The 18020-nt window shown below is 42.0% G+C and overlaps 1 protein-coding gene across 1 annotated transcript; it reads right to left on the bottom strand.

Moving 5' to 3' along the window:
• Positions 1 to 1949: 1949 nt before the first annotated feature.
• Positions 1950 to 16633, bottom strand: LOC138267249 (extracellular calcium-sensing receptor-like). Its single transcript, XM_069216105.1, has 5 exons — positions 16484 to 16633; positions 9062 to 9883; positions 5241 to 5465; positions 2976 to 3099; positions 1950 to 2878 (listed from the first exon to the last, which is right to left on the bottom strand). Exons 1-5 carry the CDS (start codon positions 16631 to 16633, stop codon positions 1950 to 1952), a joined length of 2250 nt encoding a protein of 749 aa, XP_069072206.1.
• Between the last annotated feature and the right edge of the window lie 1387 nt (positions 16634 to 18020).

Below are 18020 nucleotides of genomic sequence, written 5' to 3'. Positions count from 1 at the left end.
AGCTATCTGCATTCCTGGTGTAAAATTATTTGTTCTTATTTTCAAACTAATAAAGTTAAAAAGATACCTTTAGCAATTTGAAAGAACAGAAACATTTTGAGCGTATAGGAAACAGGTCAAAGGTATCTCCCACATGGCAAAAATGCTCCAGCATATGCACATCATTAAAGGAGAGGAAGCGGAAGGAAGGAAAGCAGCTCTCGCCTTCCTCGTTATCCTGTTAAACACAATTTCTCTCAAACAGTGGTGTTGCATCAGTTTTCAGAGTGGAAGTGCTGCCGTCAGTGTTAAATCACTGAACTCATGGGGATTGTGAAAACCCTAAGCATCACACAAAGAGCAAGAGTAGAAAATGTGCCAGACCCATTCAGCAGGAGTGTGGTAAGGGTGTATTATGTACTTGGCGGGGTCGTTTGGAACACGCTGCATCAAAAATATTATGACAGCATAGTGTGGTAGCACAGTGTCATTGACAGACAGCACATATTCTAGTAATATGTCAACTCAATTTGTACAGATATATTTTCCTAATAAAACTACAGAGCACAGAAATGATAATGTGTGGATTTGGGTTTCAGCATATATTTGCCATTGTGTTGATCCTATTAAAATCTTTGTTTCCATCACATTTCAGAATTATGAAAGAAGCTTTTATTTTAGACTTTCATGACTGCTAACACATTTTGAGATATTGTACAGTTCATTTATAGGTATTTTATTTGTGTTTGATGAATAGAAAATGACGTCTTACAGCCTTTCCTTTCACACCAGCAAAATTGTAGAATAGTTCACCAATATGAATGTTAAAAGAATAAACAATAATTTGTCAGATGACAAATCATGACATTTGACCTCTGTCACTGACTGCACAGCAAATGTGACGATGAAAATACAACGTAAAGGCATTTTGATAAGTCATTCACCTTCTGAACTCCAGCAAAGATGTTTTAAGGGTGTTGCAGCACCCCGGAACCCTTACACCCCTACTTCCATCACCTATGCTGTCAAAACAGAACAGTGTCAGTGATGCAAGCTGAAACTTGGTTCCTCTGGACTCCATCTTGCTTTCTTTTTTAGAGATTAGGCAGCCCTTGGAGGCCATCTGGGGGTTGTAGTTCTACACAGCCAGGCGTCCAAGAAGAGGAACAGTCCTGGGGACTATAATCCCCATAAGGCTCATGTACTGCAAGGAGCAAACCGAGCTTGTGCTGTTTGTCAGAGTGACAAGCTCCACTCAGTTCAGCGCAAGGTGCTCTAGAAGCCCAGTAGCATCCTCCCCATGCCTTGCTCCAAGTGATGGAGAAGGAGGATCACAACACCAGTGGCCCTAGTGCTGCAAGATAGGGAGAGTTTAAAGTAAGTCACTCTAAAATTTGTTTTAGCCGAGCTGGCTGATGTACATAACAAATGTGCATTTTTCACTGTGCATGTCAGTTTTATATCAGATTGCTTTATGGAATATATTACTACTTTCAAAACAACATGGGCTACAAACATGTCTCTTTATGATATAATTTTGGAACAGATAAAATGATGCAATTATCATTTGGCTACATGTAGCACTAAGTAACCCTGCATGCAGTACAAGGTTTAACTTGGTGGTGTGGCCTGCACACAGCCTATAGGAATGTCCTTTACATGATCTGGTAATTAAGAACATATGTTTACCAAACACTAACAAAGGGGAACATGATAAAGGTAATGTGCTTAGCTTCACTCATGAAGTCCATCATAATTTGGGCTTACTCTTACTTAATGGTTCCAGGTTGGAGAGAAGAAGGCTTTTCGATGCTAAGTGACACTTCTAAACAGCCGAAAGAAATGGGAAGCCAGGTAGCAGCACTTCCACAATCCTGCTTTAACTCCTGCCCTTGCCCCCTCATTTAAATTCAAAGGTGGATAAACTATGTCCTTTATGCTGGATAGTTAGTCACTAAAACACATTCTTTTTACAATCCCTTCATCTTGCTGCTTTGTCTTGCTCCCTTCTGCATTAAATAATGCTTTGTATTCATCTCAGCTCTAAACAAGATAATGTAGCATTTGGGGAAAAATATACAGGAAACTAAGGAAGAACTGGAAGACAAAATAGCAAAAATCTCCATCGCCACCATGTACTTGCCCTTGGTGCTCAGATAGGCAGGAATAAATGAAAACCAGACACTGAGGAAGGCGAGCATGCTGAAGGTGATGTATTGAGCCTCATTGAAGCTATTGGGCAGTTTTCTGGCCAGGAAGGCAACTATGAAACTGATGGTGGCAAGAAGCCCCAGGTAGCCCAGCATACACCAGAAAGAAATGGGTGATCCCTCATTACACTGCATTAGGATAATTCCAGGTCGAATGTCAATGTTATATTCTGAAAATGGGGGAGTCACAACCAACCAAAAGATGCAGAGCAGAATCTCGATAAGTGTACCAACAATGATGATCATGTAAGACAACTGAGGCCCAACCCATCTCCTAAAGTCACGGTTGGGTTTGGTGGCATTGAAGGCGATGACTACCATAATGGTTCTTGCCAAGATGCATGAGACACAAAGAGCAAATGTGATGCCAAAAGCAGCTTGCCGAAGGAAACATTTTTCTGCAGTGGGATAACCAATGAAAGCCAAAGAACAGAGAAAACATAAGGATAGTGACAGGAGCAGGATGTAGCTGAGGTTAGAATTGCTGGCTTTGACCACAGGTGTGTTTCGGGAATGAATGAAGAGTCCAAAGATGAAAATAGGGATCAGTGATAAAGAAATGCTGGTTGTTGCTAAGACAGCACCGAAAGGTTCCTGATAAGCCAGAAATTCTGTGACCTTTGAGATACAGCTGTTCTGTTTATCGTTGGGCCAGAGATCCCATGGACATGCAAAGCATTCGTTAGAGTCTAAAAGGTAAAAATAATGTAAACTACATAAAAGTCCTTCCTTCTTTAATCACAGGGAAATCACAAGTCAAATGTGCCTATTTGATGGTCCTCTTACCTGTTGGATTAGTAATTTCCCCTGGAAGACATTGGATACACTGGAAGCAACAAATGGGCTTTCCTGGTATGACAGCTTTCCTGAATCCACTAGGACAACCAGGACTGCACACAGACACGGGGATCTTTGGAGATAAAACAAGGTCACATAGGATTAGAGATAAATTCTGAATGTTAAATGTTCTATCAAACATTTTTGTAATCACAACTGAAACTGATATCTGCTTTAAGCAGCCTAATTGGAAAGCACAGTCTATACGAGTAAGGCATGATAGGAGTTTCACTCTGGCAGATTTTGAGGTTATTGTAGTTGTTTGCACTTACACCAAGAGGCACTTGCAAATAGTGCTAGTTGACAGGAGTTTATCAAGCCACAGGTATGGAGAATTTGTCAAAGGAGCAAAGGGCTCTTCTAAGTTGATGCAAAGCCACAAATCAAAAATAAATAGTAGGTCCTTACTGAGGCTTATGTGCATCTCTTCATTGCCGAAATGCATTCATTCTTATCACAGAAAATAAGGTTTGATGCCACAGAAGATTGCAAGAACTCCAAAACTGAAGCTAATGGCCCAATTTAGATGGGACAATATGCACCCGGGCTACTTTACAATGTACAGTAGTGTTTTGAAAGCAAGTTAAAGCAGGTATAGTCCTTGATTTGTGCAACATAAGGAACAGAAAAAATCTTTCTTTGTCTCATTACCTGCCTTAATTATATGGTTTACTGTTGCCATCAACTGTGTAGGCCGTCAATCATAAGGTATTCATGCAAATATTATATTTTTCAGTGGGACTGCACCACAGATGCAGTGTAATAGTGATGTAAAAGTAAAATATATTGAAATGACCCAATTTTGACTTTTGTCACATAATGCACAATTAAATCTGCCTATCGGTGCAGAGGGTGGTGGGAAAATGTGCTGAACCTTAGATTGTCCAAAGAAGGAACAAGTCCTCCCATTAGCGAAATGCCACCCTTCATGGAACAGCACATGTGAATGATGTCAAGTGTCTCCTGAAGAACTTCCCAAATACAAGGAAATCCTCATAAAGGGGGAAATCTCCTTGGTAATCTTGAGATCTTGATTAAAGATTAGAAATGAAGAGTGCAAAGCACCATACTCCTGAGAAAGAACAAGGAGGAAAAAAGCGCCAGGCTAAATTTCAGAAGAAGAATGCAGCAGAAAGTTCCAAATGCAATAAGCAAAAACTAGAGACAACAATGGAAGTACAGGGAGAAAGAATGTGAAAAAATAAGGAAAGAAATAGAATGTGATGCATCCTTCACTTAGCACTGCCTTCTTATGCATGGTTCTATCAGAGATTTCCATCACAGGAAAATCCCTTACTTGTGTTGCACCGGGAAACTCAGCGAACATCCTACGGACAGACCAGTATCTTGGATAGGGCATATTGTAGGCCTTAACCTCCCCTTCGTTTTCTAACATATATTCCCCTCTGTCCTCTCAGCACAAGGCCTAATTTAAATGTGAACAGACAATTTGATGGACAAACTTACAACAAGAAATGGCATTGGCATTCTTGATCTGATTCAATAGCCTTCTGTAATTGTCATAAGCTGCGGGTGAGCACATATGTGTAACTGCTTTTTTCATGGATCTCCTATGATAGACTACACAGTGCATCATATTGAGGGAGGAGAGAATATTTTGGGGGAGAACTAGACCTTGGCCTGAGCAGAAGTTTGAACTGGTCTAAGTACAAGACTAATCTATGGAAGGACATGGTTTGTATCCCCAGCAGCATGCAAGCACTGGGGGGTGCTATTGCTGGCTTGGTGGGCGGCTGCTGTGCATATGTGATCAATATTGAGTTCTATGTGGTCAGCTGCATTAAGTTGTATTTCATTTCTTGCAAAATAACTACTGCTATCTTTGATCTGTACTAATGAATCCTTGCTCTAGCCTATCTCTATATTTGCATACAAAGATAGGGCACCATTTCCGGTGTAGCTCTTTCTGTGTCCTGGTGATAGGCTGAATGGATGTCATTTTATGCACATTCAGCACTTCCTCTGCTTCCATACCAAAAGTGTTATTTGCTACATGGGTATATTTTTGTGTTCACAATGTTATACCCTGATAGTGCGGCCATGATACTGAATTAGATAGACCGTTAGCCAGTTTTAGTATAACCCCTTGCATGTGCCTATAGCCAGTGATCTGCATGTACTTACGCTTGTGGTCCTAAATAAGGTATTCAAACAGATGAGATAGAGTCATATCTGAATGTTGTAGTCTCTTACCTGCGTCTTCCCGGCAGCCCACTGGACGAGACTAGAATTCATCACAAAAGTCTTTCCTGAAGGGGCGGTGGAGTCATAGCTGCCCACCTTCACGTGCCTTGTGATGTTCTCAGGATCCCTCTGCCAATTTACAATGTCATACAGCACTGGAGGGTTGCCATGTTTATCAAAGAACGCCTCAGTGGTTTCTCTTCCCAAGCGTACCTTCTTGATGTAGTGAAGAAGCTAGGGTCAAAGAGAAGTTAAACCAGATTTTGAAGCATTATGCATTAATTTTCATGTTTCAAAAATGTAAATTACCTATGTTCCATAGATAATTTGCATAAAGTGTTTGCTAGTATATCCTAGTAAAGCAACCACCTCTAGTGATGGGGGACCTTTCAGATATTTTTACAGTAGATGCTGTTACTGTAAAAACCTCCATATGATAGGTAATTAACTGTTTTTCCTGCTACAAGTCTCTGTTACCTAGCCCACCCACCAATTTCTCAGAGATGTACAACATAGACCCAGGAGGACCAGATTTAGGCTGTATTTTCAGGATATCCACAGGAGATACACACATGTAGAGTTGACATGATTGACAGACAAAATGTCCACCTGTAAGTTCATAATCATACACAGTAGATTAACAACATTTTTGTATTTCTCAAAACTTAGTTGCTCATTCCACCACCCCCCAAACTCAATCCACCTCCTCATCAGGACACCGCCGGCCCTATTACAACTTTACCGCAGGGCCGGCAGTGAAGAGGGCCTTAACATTGAAGCCAGCTCCGAATTTAGCATACGCCAATGTGACAGTGCAGCGGGTGCAGCAGCACGCGTCGCGCATTTCACTGCCCGTAATTCAGGCAGTGAAATGTGTGACGGGGCTGTGTAAGGGGGCCTCTGGCATGCCCTTTCCCCCAGCTTTTCCTCTGCAGTGTGAACCGCCATAGAAAGGATGGCGGAATGGAACTCGTAATCCGGCAGGCAGTGCTGCTTGCAGTGCTGCCCTGGCAGATTACAACCCCTGGGACTGCCAGGCTGGAGGCCGTCTCCAGCGTGGCAGTGTTGGCGGTATTACCCTGGTGTTGAGCACCTTAGTGCTATTGTAATGCCTAAGTGGCCAAGGGTGTGCCTTGACTTAAGTCTCTTGCTCACTTTGTCATTGGATCCAATCTGTACCACACTGACGACAAGGCCTAAGAAGTCAGAAACCGGTCTGATGTTGCTTGTGTGCCCTTCTGGAGGTGGCCTCACCTGGCAGTTCAGGATGGACTGTTCCCATTAGGAGCAGGGTGATTTAAAAAAAAAAAATCTCTGCTTTTTTCTTTCCTTCCTCCATTCCTTTCATTCACTCTTATCTTACCTTTCTCTCATACATTAATCCCTTCTTTCTTTATGTATTTGTCTCTCCATCTTTTGTCTTCCACTAACATTCTGTCTCTTTTTCTCTCCTCCTATTTCTCTTTATTTTTCCTTTTCTCTATTTCAAGGGGTAAGGGAGAAAACGGATCCTTATGAACCACTTTCTTTCTTAATTCCTTATTGTCTTCTCTTTCTACCTCTTTTTAATCCTCCTTTTCCTTGGCCTACTTTCTATTCTTTCCCTGATCTTTTTTTCATTCTCTTCCTCATTTTCCTTTTCTGTCTTCTCCACTGCTATCTTTCTTTTTCCACTTATTCCTTAGTCAATCATTCTTCCCTCTTGCTTTCATTCATCCCTTTCATGATTTCTTTGTTCTTCCTTTCTTCTTAATTTCTCTTTCTTTCTTTATCTTCTTTCTTTCTTTTGCTCCTTTCTCTGTTTATTGTAATTCCTCATTATTTCTCTCTTTTCTTTTGTTATCTTTCCTTTCCTTTCTCTGCTTCTTTCCTTCTGTTTTAATTTCTTTCTCTCTTGTCTTTTTCACTCATACATTAATCCTTTATTTTTTTGTCTCTCCATCTTCTTTCTTCCACTCACATTCTGTCTCTCTTTCTCTCCTCCTATTTCTCTTTCTTTTTCCTTTTCTCTATTTCAAGGGGTAAGGGTGAAAACGGATCCCTAGGAACCCAAATGCAAACCTTTTGTGATAAAGCTCCTGTGCTTTATGCTCTCTTTGCTTTAATTATTTCACCTCAGTGTACATTTATTGAATCCTATATTAGGCAGTAACGCTTGGCAGTTTTCATGATCAGAAGTAGCTCTCAGTGTAGGAAAGGTTGGAGACCCCTGATGTAGACATTTGTTTATTTTGTGTAGGATTTAGTAGTGTGTGTAATAATTTACCTTTACTTTCTTTCACAGCGATTTCTAAAGAGTTATTGATGTATTACTGAATTCTGAGTCTCTAACCTACATCACCTCTACTAAGTAAACCTTGGATATTTTTGCCATGCCCCTTTGAGAGCTAAAATGGGTTCTCCTACAACATCAGAGACAAAGGACCCCTGATTTTAAAAGTATTGCCAAATTCAGAAAGAGGGCTTTATAGTTAATATCTATCCACTAGTTTTTATTCAAGTTTTTCCAGAGTTCTAAAAAGGAGGGATAATCTTTATATTGGGGCCCCTACCATCTAACTTGCTATTAAACATTTTGTCAGTTCTGATCAACATTCGTCCTGGCTGATGGTGAACATTAGGATTGCAAATGTTTTGTTTTTCATTCAGACCCCCTTAATCTACACAAATGATCTCCCAGTTGTTGGTAGGGGGTTGCAAAGCTTGAGAAAATGTCTATAAGAACTTTGTGAGGACTTCATAACACTTGGAATAGGTGTGATGGTTGCAACGTTTAAAAAGCTTTGTAAGAACAAACTAAAAAAGGTGGATTTTGAAGAAAAAAAGGCTACTCTTGCGGAAAAGGCTTTTTTTTTAGGTACGGTCTTACAGAAATAGTTGCTAGCAAATGAGGTTCTTGTGAATATGTTACAACAGTGGTTCTTAACCTGTAGTCAGGGGACGAGTGAGGGTCTACAAAGCCTCCTCAGGGGGTCCGCGACTGCTTAGAAAATGTAATAATTTTAACAGATTAGGTCCTCAGCTTTTGGTAAGGAGTCAGTGGCGGGGTCCTTGCATTCCAGTAATGTTTCAGAGGGTCCCAAGGTTCCAGTATTGATAAAGTGGAGGTCCACAGAAGTCAAAAGGTTGGGAATCACTGTGTTAGAAAGTTGTTTGTTTTCAGGGTCTTGCCCACTTCTGATGTGTGCGACCAGTATTTTGAATTAAGACCAGCAAATTACATTCTGGATTTCAATCATAAGATATAGGAATAATTGAATGCAGTGTATTTTTTCATATTTTGCTGTAACGGTTTTTACAATTACTTGAACTATTGAAACATATATCTAGTTAGGTGTGAAATAATTGTGTAGGTCTGTGAAATTGTGAGTGGTAGTGCCTGAAATATTTTGTGCTTTGCTATCCTGGGATTCCCAAGTGAGGTCTATTGCAAATAAGTCAATTAAATTAACTATACTTGGCTCCTATTATGCATATAAGTTGGCTTCTTTTGACTTAATGCAGTTCCACATCATTCTTTCGAAACTTCCACCTGAGGCCGAATCACACTGCCCAACTGTTTTTGTGCTGAGGGTGATGTATCCATACCCAAATATCCTGAAGGGAACTCGTGGAAGAAGCTCACATTAAAGCCATACTGCATGCTACTTTATACTAATAGTGGTATCACCTAGGATGGTCTTTAGAAATAGCTTCAGAGACAGTCCAAACAATGGTTTACCTTGGTATCTGCCCAATTGAGCTTGCATTTCTGGTTACAGTTGCTTGATCTTTACATATCTTAACTTTCTCACTGTGACTGTTGAATGATCAACAGCAAAGTAATTTACCTGCCATGGATGGAAGGCTGATATATTTGCACAAGTCTCTTGAGGGAAATGCTCTCCATATTGCATGCATTTCCGTAGATCCTCCAGTGCCAGAGCAGTAGCATAAACAGCCTTGTAGATATTGTAAGTGAATCTAAATTCTATGATGCTGTTGATGGGTAGGCTTTCCATTCGTTCAGCCCCGGTGCATTTCTTGGTTGTGTTGTCTCTGGTCAGGAGATTTTCCCAGTCCAACCACTGGCATCTAAAGGCACCTTCCCAGAACTTTCTCAAAAACATATCCCATGGAGATGATGAAGGGTGGATGCTGGTGAAATACTCTTGAAAGCCTAACATCTTGCCACTGTGGATTGCAAACCCAATAGTGCTAGCCAAAATTTCAGAGTATTTCTCAAAAGGAACAGGAAAAGATGTTGACCACCCTTCACTGGCAATCCAGATTTTTCCAGTTATATTTTGCCTCAACAACTCATCCAGAAGAGGTGGTAAGTAGGCAACAGAAGAAAAAATTACAATGGCGTTAGCTGTTGAGTTTTTAATAATGTGGGCAATATAAAAAGCATTTTTGTCTGAACGGCTTATGAGGATGTTCACATTGAAGGCCACACAAGCTCCAGCCTTGATAAGCTCTTGCTGCACTATTTGACTGCCCACCTGTCCATATTCATCATCCGAGGCCACAATTCCAACCCATGTCCATCCGAAGTGTATCACTAACTGGGCCAAACCACGTGACTGGAAGTCATCACTTGGAATAGTGCGGAAAAAGGATGGGAACTGGTTTCGGTCTCCCAAAAGTGGACTTGTTGAACCATAACTGATCTTTTGGAAAAAAACAACAGCTAGTTAATATCATATGACATTTTCAAATGGAAATAATAAAAAGTAGCAATTTGCATTCTGTGTGGTCCTAACTCACTATCCTAAATTTCTGTTACACCTTTGGGTCAAAATCAGACACTACTATAAACAAATAAATATATTCTAGAAGCATATAAAACTCAATTGAGTGACTGGGGCCCAAAAGGAAAGATTTAGAGTCATCACAAATTCATGCCTTTCCAAATGCTCAAACAAAAAAAATCTGCTCCTCAATCTCATTGTGAATAAGGGTTATCACAAGGGGGAAGCTGGTGCTCCCAGTCCCACTTTTTCGAGGCCACAATGATGCCTCTGGTAAAGTATACTCTGCTTTTGATGAGGAAGGTAATGACAGTCTCCAATAGACTGAGGCATATAGTGGGTTGCCTCCCAGGCCCCACAGAAAATTCAGACAGGCTTGTTGTGAACTCTAACACAACTTTCCCAACAAACGTGACCTGCGTTTTACACAGGACAAGAAAATGTGTATATTTTCTGGGATGGATGTGATATTCTTAGAGTAAAAAATCTTAGAGACAGTCTGTTCATATGTTTGCTTAAAAGTGTGAATAGATGTCTGTGTGCTTGCATATGTTAGAATTTTACTTTTTACCCTTTTAGCTGCCAGTTTTCCAAAACTATATGAATTCTAGAATACATGGTACGATGGCAGAGCATTTTCTCAAGCCTCACTAACATCACACTTCTGATGTATGCTCACCTAGATGACATATGTGTGAGGGGTCCTGATCTATGGCTACTATCTGTAACAATAGCACAAATAGTGCAACAAAGTGTCTTTTGTTAAGACTTTTCATTATGTGATTTTTTACCTTGTTCTTGGTGGACATATTATTTCATCCAGGTTTGGGTATTGTCATAATGTATTGGTTTTGAGTGATAGGGGTTTCTAATCAACACCATCTTGTTTTCTCATGTTTTCCCTCAGGTGTCATTCTCACAACTTCATCACCATCTCGGAAGCAAAGCCTAGTCTTTGACATGTTTTTCCACAAACCATTTGATAAATGTTTAGGCAGCAAAATACTCATAGGTGATTGCTTTGATGGGACTGTCCACGTGTGACAAATGAGCTAATGGCCATGACCTTAGACTTAAGAGAATGTGAGAACAAAGCTTTTTGAAGAAGGTATAAGAGAAAGAGTTGTATTCTTTATGATATTTTTGTCATAACAGCAGACCACAATTTAGGTTTTGTGATAGTATTTCTCCACCATGTTAGGAATATGCTTTTATTTACTTTCCTTGTTTTTGTCTGTTTATGCATTGTTGTTATAGGTGTTATTAATTTGATGTATGCTAGTATAATGTATATTATTATACATATATAAGATGCAACCTTTCTGTACTGACTTCTCACAACTTTGAGCGTCTCTCTGCTCTCTTTTAGGACAGCTGCAGTCTATACACTGTCTAATCTTGTGTGATAACCACACCAGGGGCCAGGTAGGCACCTGTCTCTTTCCTTTGATCCACAAGCACAGGAAATCCTTAAAGGTCTTGAAAGCTAACAGGAATCTACCTGGTCCTCCAAAGAGCCCATCAGCACACAACACACTAAACGGTTAATTTAGCCTTTTAATTGTCTTTGTATTTTTTACATTTTAATTGCTATTTTGACAACCGAAGGCAACACAAACAATACACATTGCAACACCAAACAATTAAAAATCTATGAATTCATTTTTTAAAACCCAATACTTATAAACATATTTAGTTATGTTAAATGTTTCTTAATGCGCTCCACTACCAATTCCTGTCCTTAAACATTAAAATACATTATGCTTTATGTGTCTGTTAAAATACAAATACCCACCAGAGAAAACAATTCCCCAAGGGCCAGATATATTAAAATGCAAGTTTGCAATTCCTAAATAGCGACTCCGTAGAAATAGCAATTTAGGAAATGCAAAATGATATGTATGTAATTGTTGATTTCCTAATAGCGATTCTTGCATTTAGGAAATCCCATTGCATTTGTTCCAATAGGGCGGCTTTGCATTTCCCAAATAGTGACTTCCTATTTGGGAAATGCAAAACCAAGGAAGGCTATAGGCACCCCAAAAATAGTGGTGCACATGTAGAGCACACATATTCCCTAGAGGCATGTGTGTGCTCTATTGCACTTTAATTATCTTTCTAACTGTTCCAATGTAACTCAGTGTTTCCAGTGGGACAGCCACCCTCGCTACAGTGAAAAATGACTTTTGGGGTTTTTCATTGCAAGGACATGTAAAATATTAAATATACATATCCTGCCTCATAAATACCATGCACCTGCAGTGGTTCCTCTTGAGTCATCCTCGTGGTCTAGGGATTCCCAGCCATCATACAGCAGCTGGGCATCAGCACCAATTGGCCATAAATTGTCTGTAGGGCACAGCAGTGTGGGCTTCAAGGTGTGTATGTGTCCAAGTGGAGGCAGGTTCACCCTCCTCATGCTCTTCTGCCGTGTACAGGCAGGTTTCTCCTCCTCCCTCCAAGGGCTCCGAAGCTCAGCTGGAAAGGCAATGGAAGCCCTTCATAGAACTCAAATACCTAATGCACTAATTAAAATGGCTGTATGACGGTAAAGAACATATGCTCCTGTGGTCTGATACAATTTCATCAAACACTTGCTGATGGAGGGTGACCGCACAAACACATTTGTTAAAGAAACCTGCTGAAAGACCATCTATTAACTTGTTTTCATCGCATAACGTCTGACAAAGACAAAATGCTCTCTCTAGTCAGATCTTAAAAGCTCAGGTTCCAGGCAGGTTGTATGTTAGAAAATCATAGAAATGTCATTTGACTTAAATATTGCATTACAAATATTGTTTACAAAAATATTGCCCCATTGATTGTAGACTTTCTATTATTAACTCGCATTCAGCAATATTTTTGTAAATTATATTCCAACTATTATATTCTGATACCACACCTCTGTGCACCTATCTTTTTCACAATCTCAGTGCATAATATTTGTACTGCATAAATGCTTCCTGCGATCTGGTATTAAACACAATCATGATATTCCCTGGTCTTACCTGGGGGTGTCTATACAGGCCCAGGATAAGTGCAAGAACAATCGAGCGTGTGGATCCGGAATCCCCTATGATGGCTGCTGGTGGCAATCTTCTCCCACACCTGTAGTTTGGAGTAGGCACCTCTTGCCCTGAGAGCATCCATAGAGTTGCCTTGAGTGAGCGCTTGAACAGTGTACATGAGTCGTAGATATGGAACCCCAGGGTAATGTTGGGTAAAATGGTTGGGTTGTTGTTAATTTCTTTAATTGCAAACACCATGGCCTGGACCAACTGGTAATTCTGCAATCCAAAACTGGAAGATACAAAGTCAATAGCAATTTAGGCACGGAACATAATATCTTTAATGGCATGTTACCATAATTATGCACTTTCTATTAAGCTGGGGGTTAGGGCCACAAATGGCCACACTAAATCACAATGGTGCCTGTACGTTTAATATTTATCTCTTTAAAGCTGAATTGATTACATCCTTGTTGACCTAAGATTGTGGTCCCGAATGGTTGATATGGTAGTACAAGAATTCTAGCATTCTAAATACGGTACAAACCTTTGACAGATGCTGTCTTAAATAGTGTAAGGTTACAATGAAGCCAGAAATCCTGTCCAACATGAACAATATTGTTCAGGCTACATTGAATATTATTGTAAAAAGCATAGAAACAGAGTGGGCACACAGGGCCTGATTACGACTTTGGCGGCAGGGATTACTCCGTCCCAAATGCGATGGATATCCCGCCCGCCCGCCGTATTACGAGTTCCACAGGATATAATGGACTTGTAATTCGACCGGTGGGATATCCGTCACATATGGGACGGAGTAATCCCCTCCACTAAAGCCTTAATCAGGCCCTTAGACTTTAATGAGTTGCAGAAAGGGTTTTTTGAAAGGTTAGTGGCTTATCTGTTATCTTCTTCTACCCCTACTAAGATGTCCCCGAGACCAAAAGGACCTGGGTGGTTCAATAAGGATTGTAGGCACAAGAGGCATGCTTTGGCTGGGGCAATTAAGATGAAAAATGTAACTATGATTACAGCCATTAGTATAGGGTGACCAGACGTCCCGGATTTCCCCGGACAGTCCCAGTTTTTAGAGAACTCTCCAGGTGTCCCAATGCTTCTTTTAATTTTAAATAAAGTCCCCGTTTTTAGGACAAAGGTCAGATCTTTAAATAAAAGTCCCGGTTTTTGGGACAAATGTCAGAACACCTAGGGAAGCATAAGTTAAAAATGCCTGCAAAGTATTAAATAATTAAAGTAATGTATCTGTTACTGTCACAGTCCCCTGTCTGCTCTCAGCAGACAGAGAGATTGGGAAGCAGAGAGAGGTGGGTGGGGGCTGGTTGGGTGTGCAGTGTGGGAGGTCAAGCCATAGCTAATTTTATATATGTAGTCTTTTGAATCAGTGTGTGCATATGTGTGTGTGAGTGTGTATATGTGTGTGTGTGTGTGTGTGTGTGTGTATATATATAAATATATATATATACATATATATATATATAAACCCCTGTATAGGCACAATTCCACAAAAATACGTTAAAAAAAGGGACAGGCCAGATATAAAAGTGAGAGTAAAGTATTTCGTCCTTCTTTTATGTCTGACCTGTCCCGGTTTTTGCTCTTCAAGATCTGGTCACCCTACTCTAGCATGGAATAAAAGGCTACTATACTTAAGGCCAAGAAGGGGTGGACCAAATGCAGGTGGCAGGATCAAGTGGAAGCATATGCATCCAGAGACCAATCATATTTCTGGAGGTTGGTGGCTAGTGGCCCACATTCTGGGGGAACTGAACCACAGAACCATGTCTCACCACCTGAATGGTTTTCCCATTTTGCGGCTCTGTATTATGAGGAGACAGTCTCGTCTACTGAGAGTGTTGTGCTGTAAAGCGACCTCCAGATGTCAATTCTTCTCCATGTACCAAAGAGGATGCACTTGAATCATTGACCACATTTACAAAGGGGTAAGGCTCCAGGGGTCCAGATGGTATACCCCTGGATTTCTTTGCACCTGATAGTTATATTTGGACTGAATATATAGTAGCCTTGGCAACCATGATTGCTTTGAGGACACCAATTCCTCAGTCCTGGCAGGGTGAAGTCCCTACAGGTTAACTACAGGCCCATGGCTTTATTGATTGTATCCAAAAGAGTTTTGCGTGTATGGTTCTAGAAAAAATGCAAATGTGGATTTCAGACTATGACATTATAAGCCCGCTCCAAGCTGGTTTTTGAGCTAAGACTTCCACAACAGACCTGGTCTTTCCATTTGTTTTATTTTTGTGGAAGATTGTGAGGATTGGCAGGGGTAACTTGTTTGTAGCATTGTTAATCTAAATTCTGCTTTTAACCTGGTCCTGCACTTGAAGCTGTGGCAGGTTTTAAGGGTGATGGACTTGCCTCTGGATGTTTTGTCTCTTGTGATCAGATTGTATGACAATAAGTTTGGCAGGTTTAGATTGGGCCACCATGCCAATTCACTGATAAGATTCCAGTGTTAAAATGTGTGAAGCAAGGGTGTGTCCTGGCCCCTACTCTTTTTACTCTTTATTTAAATGGGCTGGTTGATTATCTTTCTGAATGTCAAGCGGATGTCCCCCCAGTAAGCAACATTGAGCCCCACTATTTTTGTTTGCGGACAACATTCTTTTAATTTCAAAAACACTGAATGTAGGAAAGTAGTCTCTTTTTAGCATGGTTGCCCCACTTTTTGCCTGTTTGTCAGTGTGTGTTACAGTATTCACTGGGATCCTGCTAACCAGGACCCCAGTGATTGTGCTTTTTCCCTTCTAACAAGGTAACTTGACCATTTTTACCCCACATTTGGCATACGGGTGCCCCCATGTAAGTCCCTAGTGTGCGGTACCAAGGTACTCAGGGCATTGGGGTACCAGGGGATCCCCATGAACTGCAGCATGAATTATGCCACCCAGGGGGAGTCCCTGAAAACTGTTTTGCAGGCCTGCCATTGCAGCCTGCATGAAAGGGCACATGCACCCTTTTTCACCATAGGTCACTGCGCCAGGTCACTATAACTAACCCCTATGGCACACCCTCCTAGCCGAAAGGGCAGGGTGCAAGTACCTGTGTGTGAGGGCACCCCTGAACTAGCAGAGGTGCCCCCATGAACTCCAGTGCCATAATTTTCATGGACTTCGTGAGGACAGGGACGCCATTTTATGCGTATACTGGACATAGGTCACTACCTATGTCCAGCTACATAATGGTAACTCCGAACTGAGGTATATCTGATAGAGACTTCTAGTTGCAGATTCCTTACCTTTGAATTCCCCCAGGCGTCAGTCTGGATCTGGAGATTTTTCTTTGAGCAGTACCTATGCGCGCCGTCAGGTGGCGTCAGTCGACTCTGCGGGCGTCATTGGCATTGTGTTTACTGTGATGAAGTCACAGTCGTATACAGGCGCCACCCCGGTGTGCTGACATCAGTTATTTGCTTTTCATGCCAGCCTACTCGCAGATCCGGAGAGAGCTACCTCAGTCATTTTTTGATTACTGCAACATTTTTGTCTATTTCTTTTTGACGAGGCCGTGGATGTGTTGAGAGATGTCCCGCGAGACCGGGTTCAAGCCCTGCAACTCCTGTCACTGAATGATGTCGGTGACGGATCCGCACCTCGTGTGTCTTTGGTGCCTGGAGCGCCATCACGACCCGAAGTTGTATTCCGAGTGTCGAACCATGAACCCAAAAGCTTTGAGGGAGCAGTCCCTAAAGCTAATGGCGGCCCAGCACTCGACTCAGCGGCGCTCACGATCTCATTCTAGAAGAAGGTCTTGAGATCGGCCATGGAGTCACCACCACTCTTCGTCCTCGAAGTCATCGGAACATTCGGGTCATAAGAAAAAGAAGTCGAAGCGTTCTTTGACTTCACCCCATCACTCGGATGATGCGGCACAGGAAGAGCGTCAACGCTCTAGGCCTCCATCTTCAGAGCCTTCATCTCGGTCCGCTCCATGCTTCCCCGACTTCCCGGGAGCCGGAGCCACCCCTTCCCAGCTCAAAGAGTTTTATGAGGCAATGCACCTCATTTTGGGGCAGACCGACCCACCTTTAGTGCCCTCGGGCACAGGTGAGTTGTTGTGGGCCCTTTCGGTTTTGAAGTCATCGGCTTCGGCCATGGCTCTGGAGGGATCCTTCAGATTCAATCTCAGATCCGCCCGACACCGGTCGTGCCACAGCGATCTTACCCGGCGTCAGGTCAGCCGGTTGGGCCCACAATCGACGTCGATTCCATTCTCATAACCGACGACTCGGGCCCGGAACAACATCGCTCGATGCCGATTACGTTCTCCTTGGGCTCTCCTGGACCCAGAGTTGATCCAGACCCTTATGCTTATGGATATGGATACGGGGAGAGTTTGGAGGGGACGCTGGACCCTTTAGAATACCAGCTTGACTTCCAAATGGACTGGGTGCAGGATTTGGGTGATGCCACTGGTCTAGACACCTTCTCTGACACTGGTATGCTCTCTTCTCCTACCGTGGCTATGGAGGAAGGTGCCTCATGCTCTATGGTGGTGCGAAGGGCGGCTGAGGTCTTGGAGCTTGAGCTACCTTCTGTGGAGGTTAGGCCTAATAACCTAACTGACGTGCTTCAGCCGAGGTCTTCCACATCAGAACCCCTTCTTCCCTTTAATAGGGCACTGATGGACGTCCTTTTGGGTACTTGGTCCAGACCCAGCACAGTGGCTCCTGTGAATAGAACGATTGCCCGCCACCATCAGCCCACGCCAAAAGACCCAAAATTCCTCACCCAACACCCCTCCCCTTCGAGACAACTCCTCCAGCCATGCCACCCTCATACAATCGCATATCAGAGGACCATATGGCACCTCTCCGTGAGGAAATCCAAGCCCTTTTGGCCAAAGGAGCTATAGAGAGGGTTCCGTTGCCAGAAGTAGGTAGTGGTTGCTATTCCCACTAATTCCTGGTGCCAAAAAAGGACAAGGGTCTTCGTCCTATCTCAGATCTTCGGTCTCTCAACCTCTTCCTAAGGAAGGAGAAGTTCAAAATGTTGACATTGGCTCAGGTC

Source organism: Pleurodeles waltl, chromosome 12 (genome assembly GCF_031143425.1).
Source record: "Pleurodeles waltl isolate 20211129_DDA chromosome 12, aPleWal1.hap1.20221129, whole genome shotgun sequence".
NCBI classification, from domain to species: domain Eukaryota; kingdom Metazoa; phylum Chordata; class Amphibia; order Caudata; family Salamandridae; genus Pleurodeles; species Pleurodeles waltl.
The sequence above is the reverse complement of the archived record's forward strand: the minus strand, read 5'-3'. Positions and strand labels throughout refer to the sequence as shown.

Excerpts from the sequence above, each read along its gene's own strand:
- LOC138267249 (XM_069216105.1), bottom strand. The coding sequence starts at position 16,633 with ATGGCGCTCCAGGCACCAAAGACACACGAGGTGCGGATCCGTCACCGA. Across the intron at positions 9,884-16,483 it reads AAATAGACAAAAATGTTGCA|ATCAGTTATGGTTCAACAAG; the intron begins GTAATCAAAAAA and ends TTTTTCCAAAAG. Across the intron at positions 5,466-9,061 it reads CAGCCTTCCATCCATGGCAG|CTTCTTCACTACATCAAGAA; the intron begins GTAAATTACTTT and ends CTTTGACCCTAG.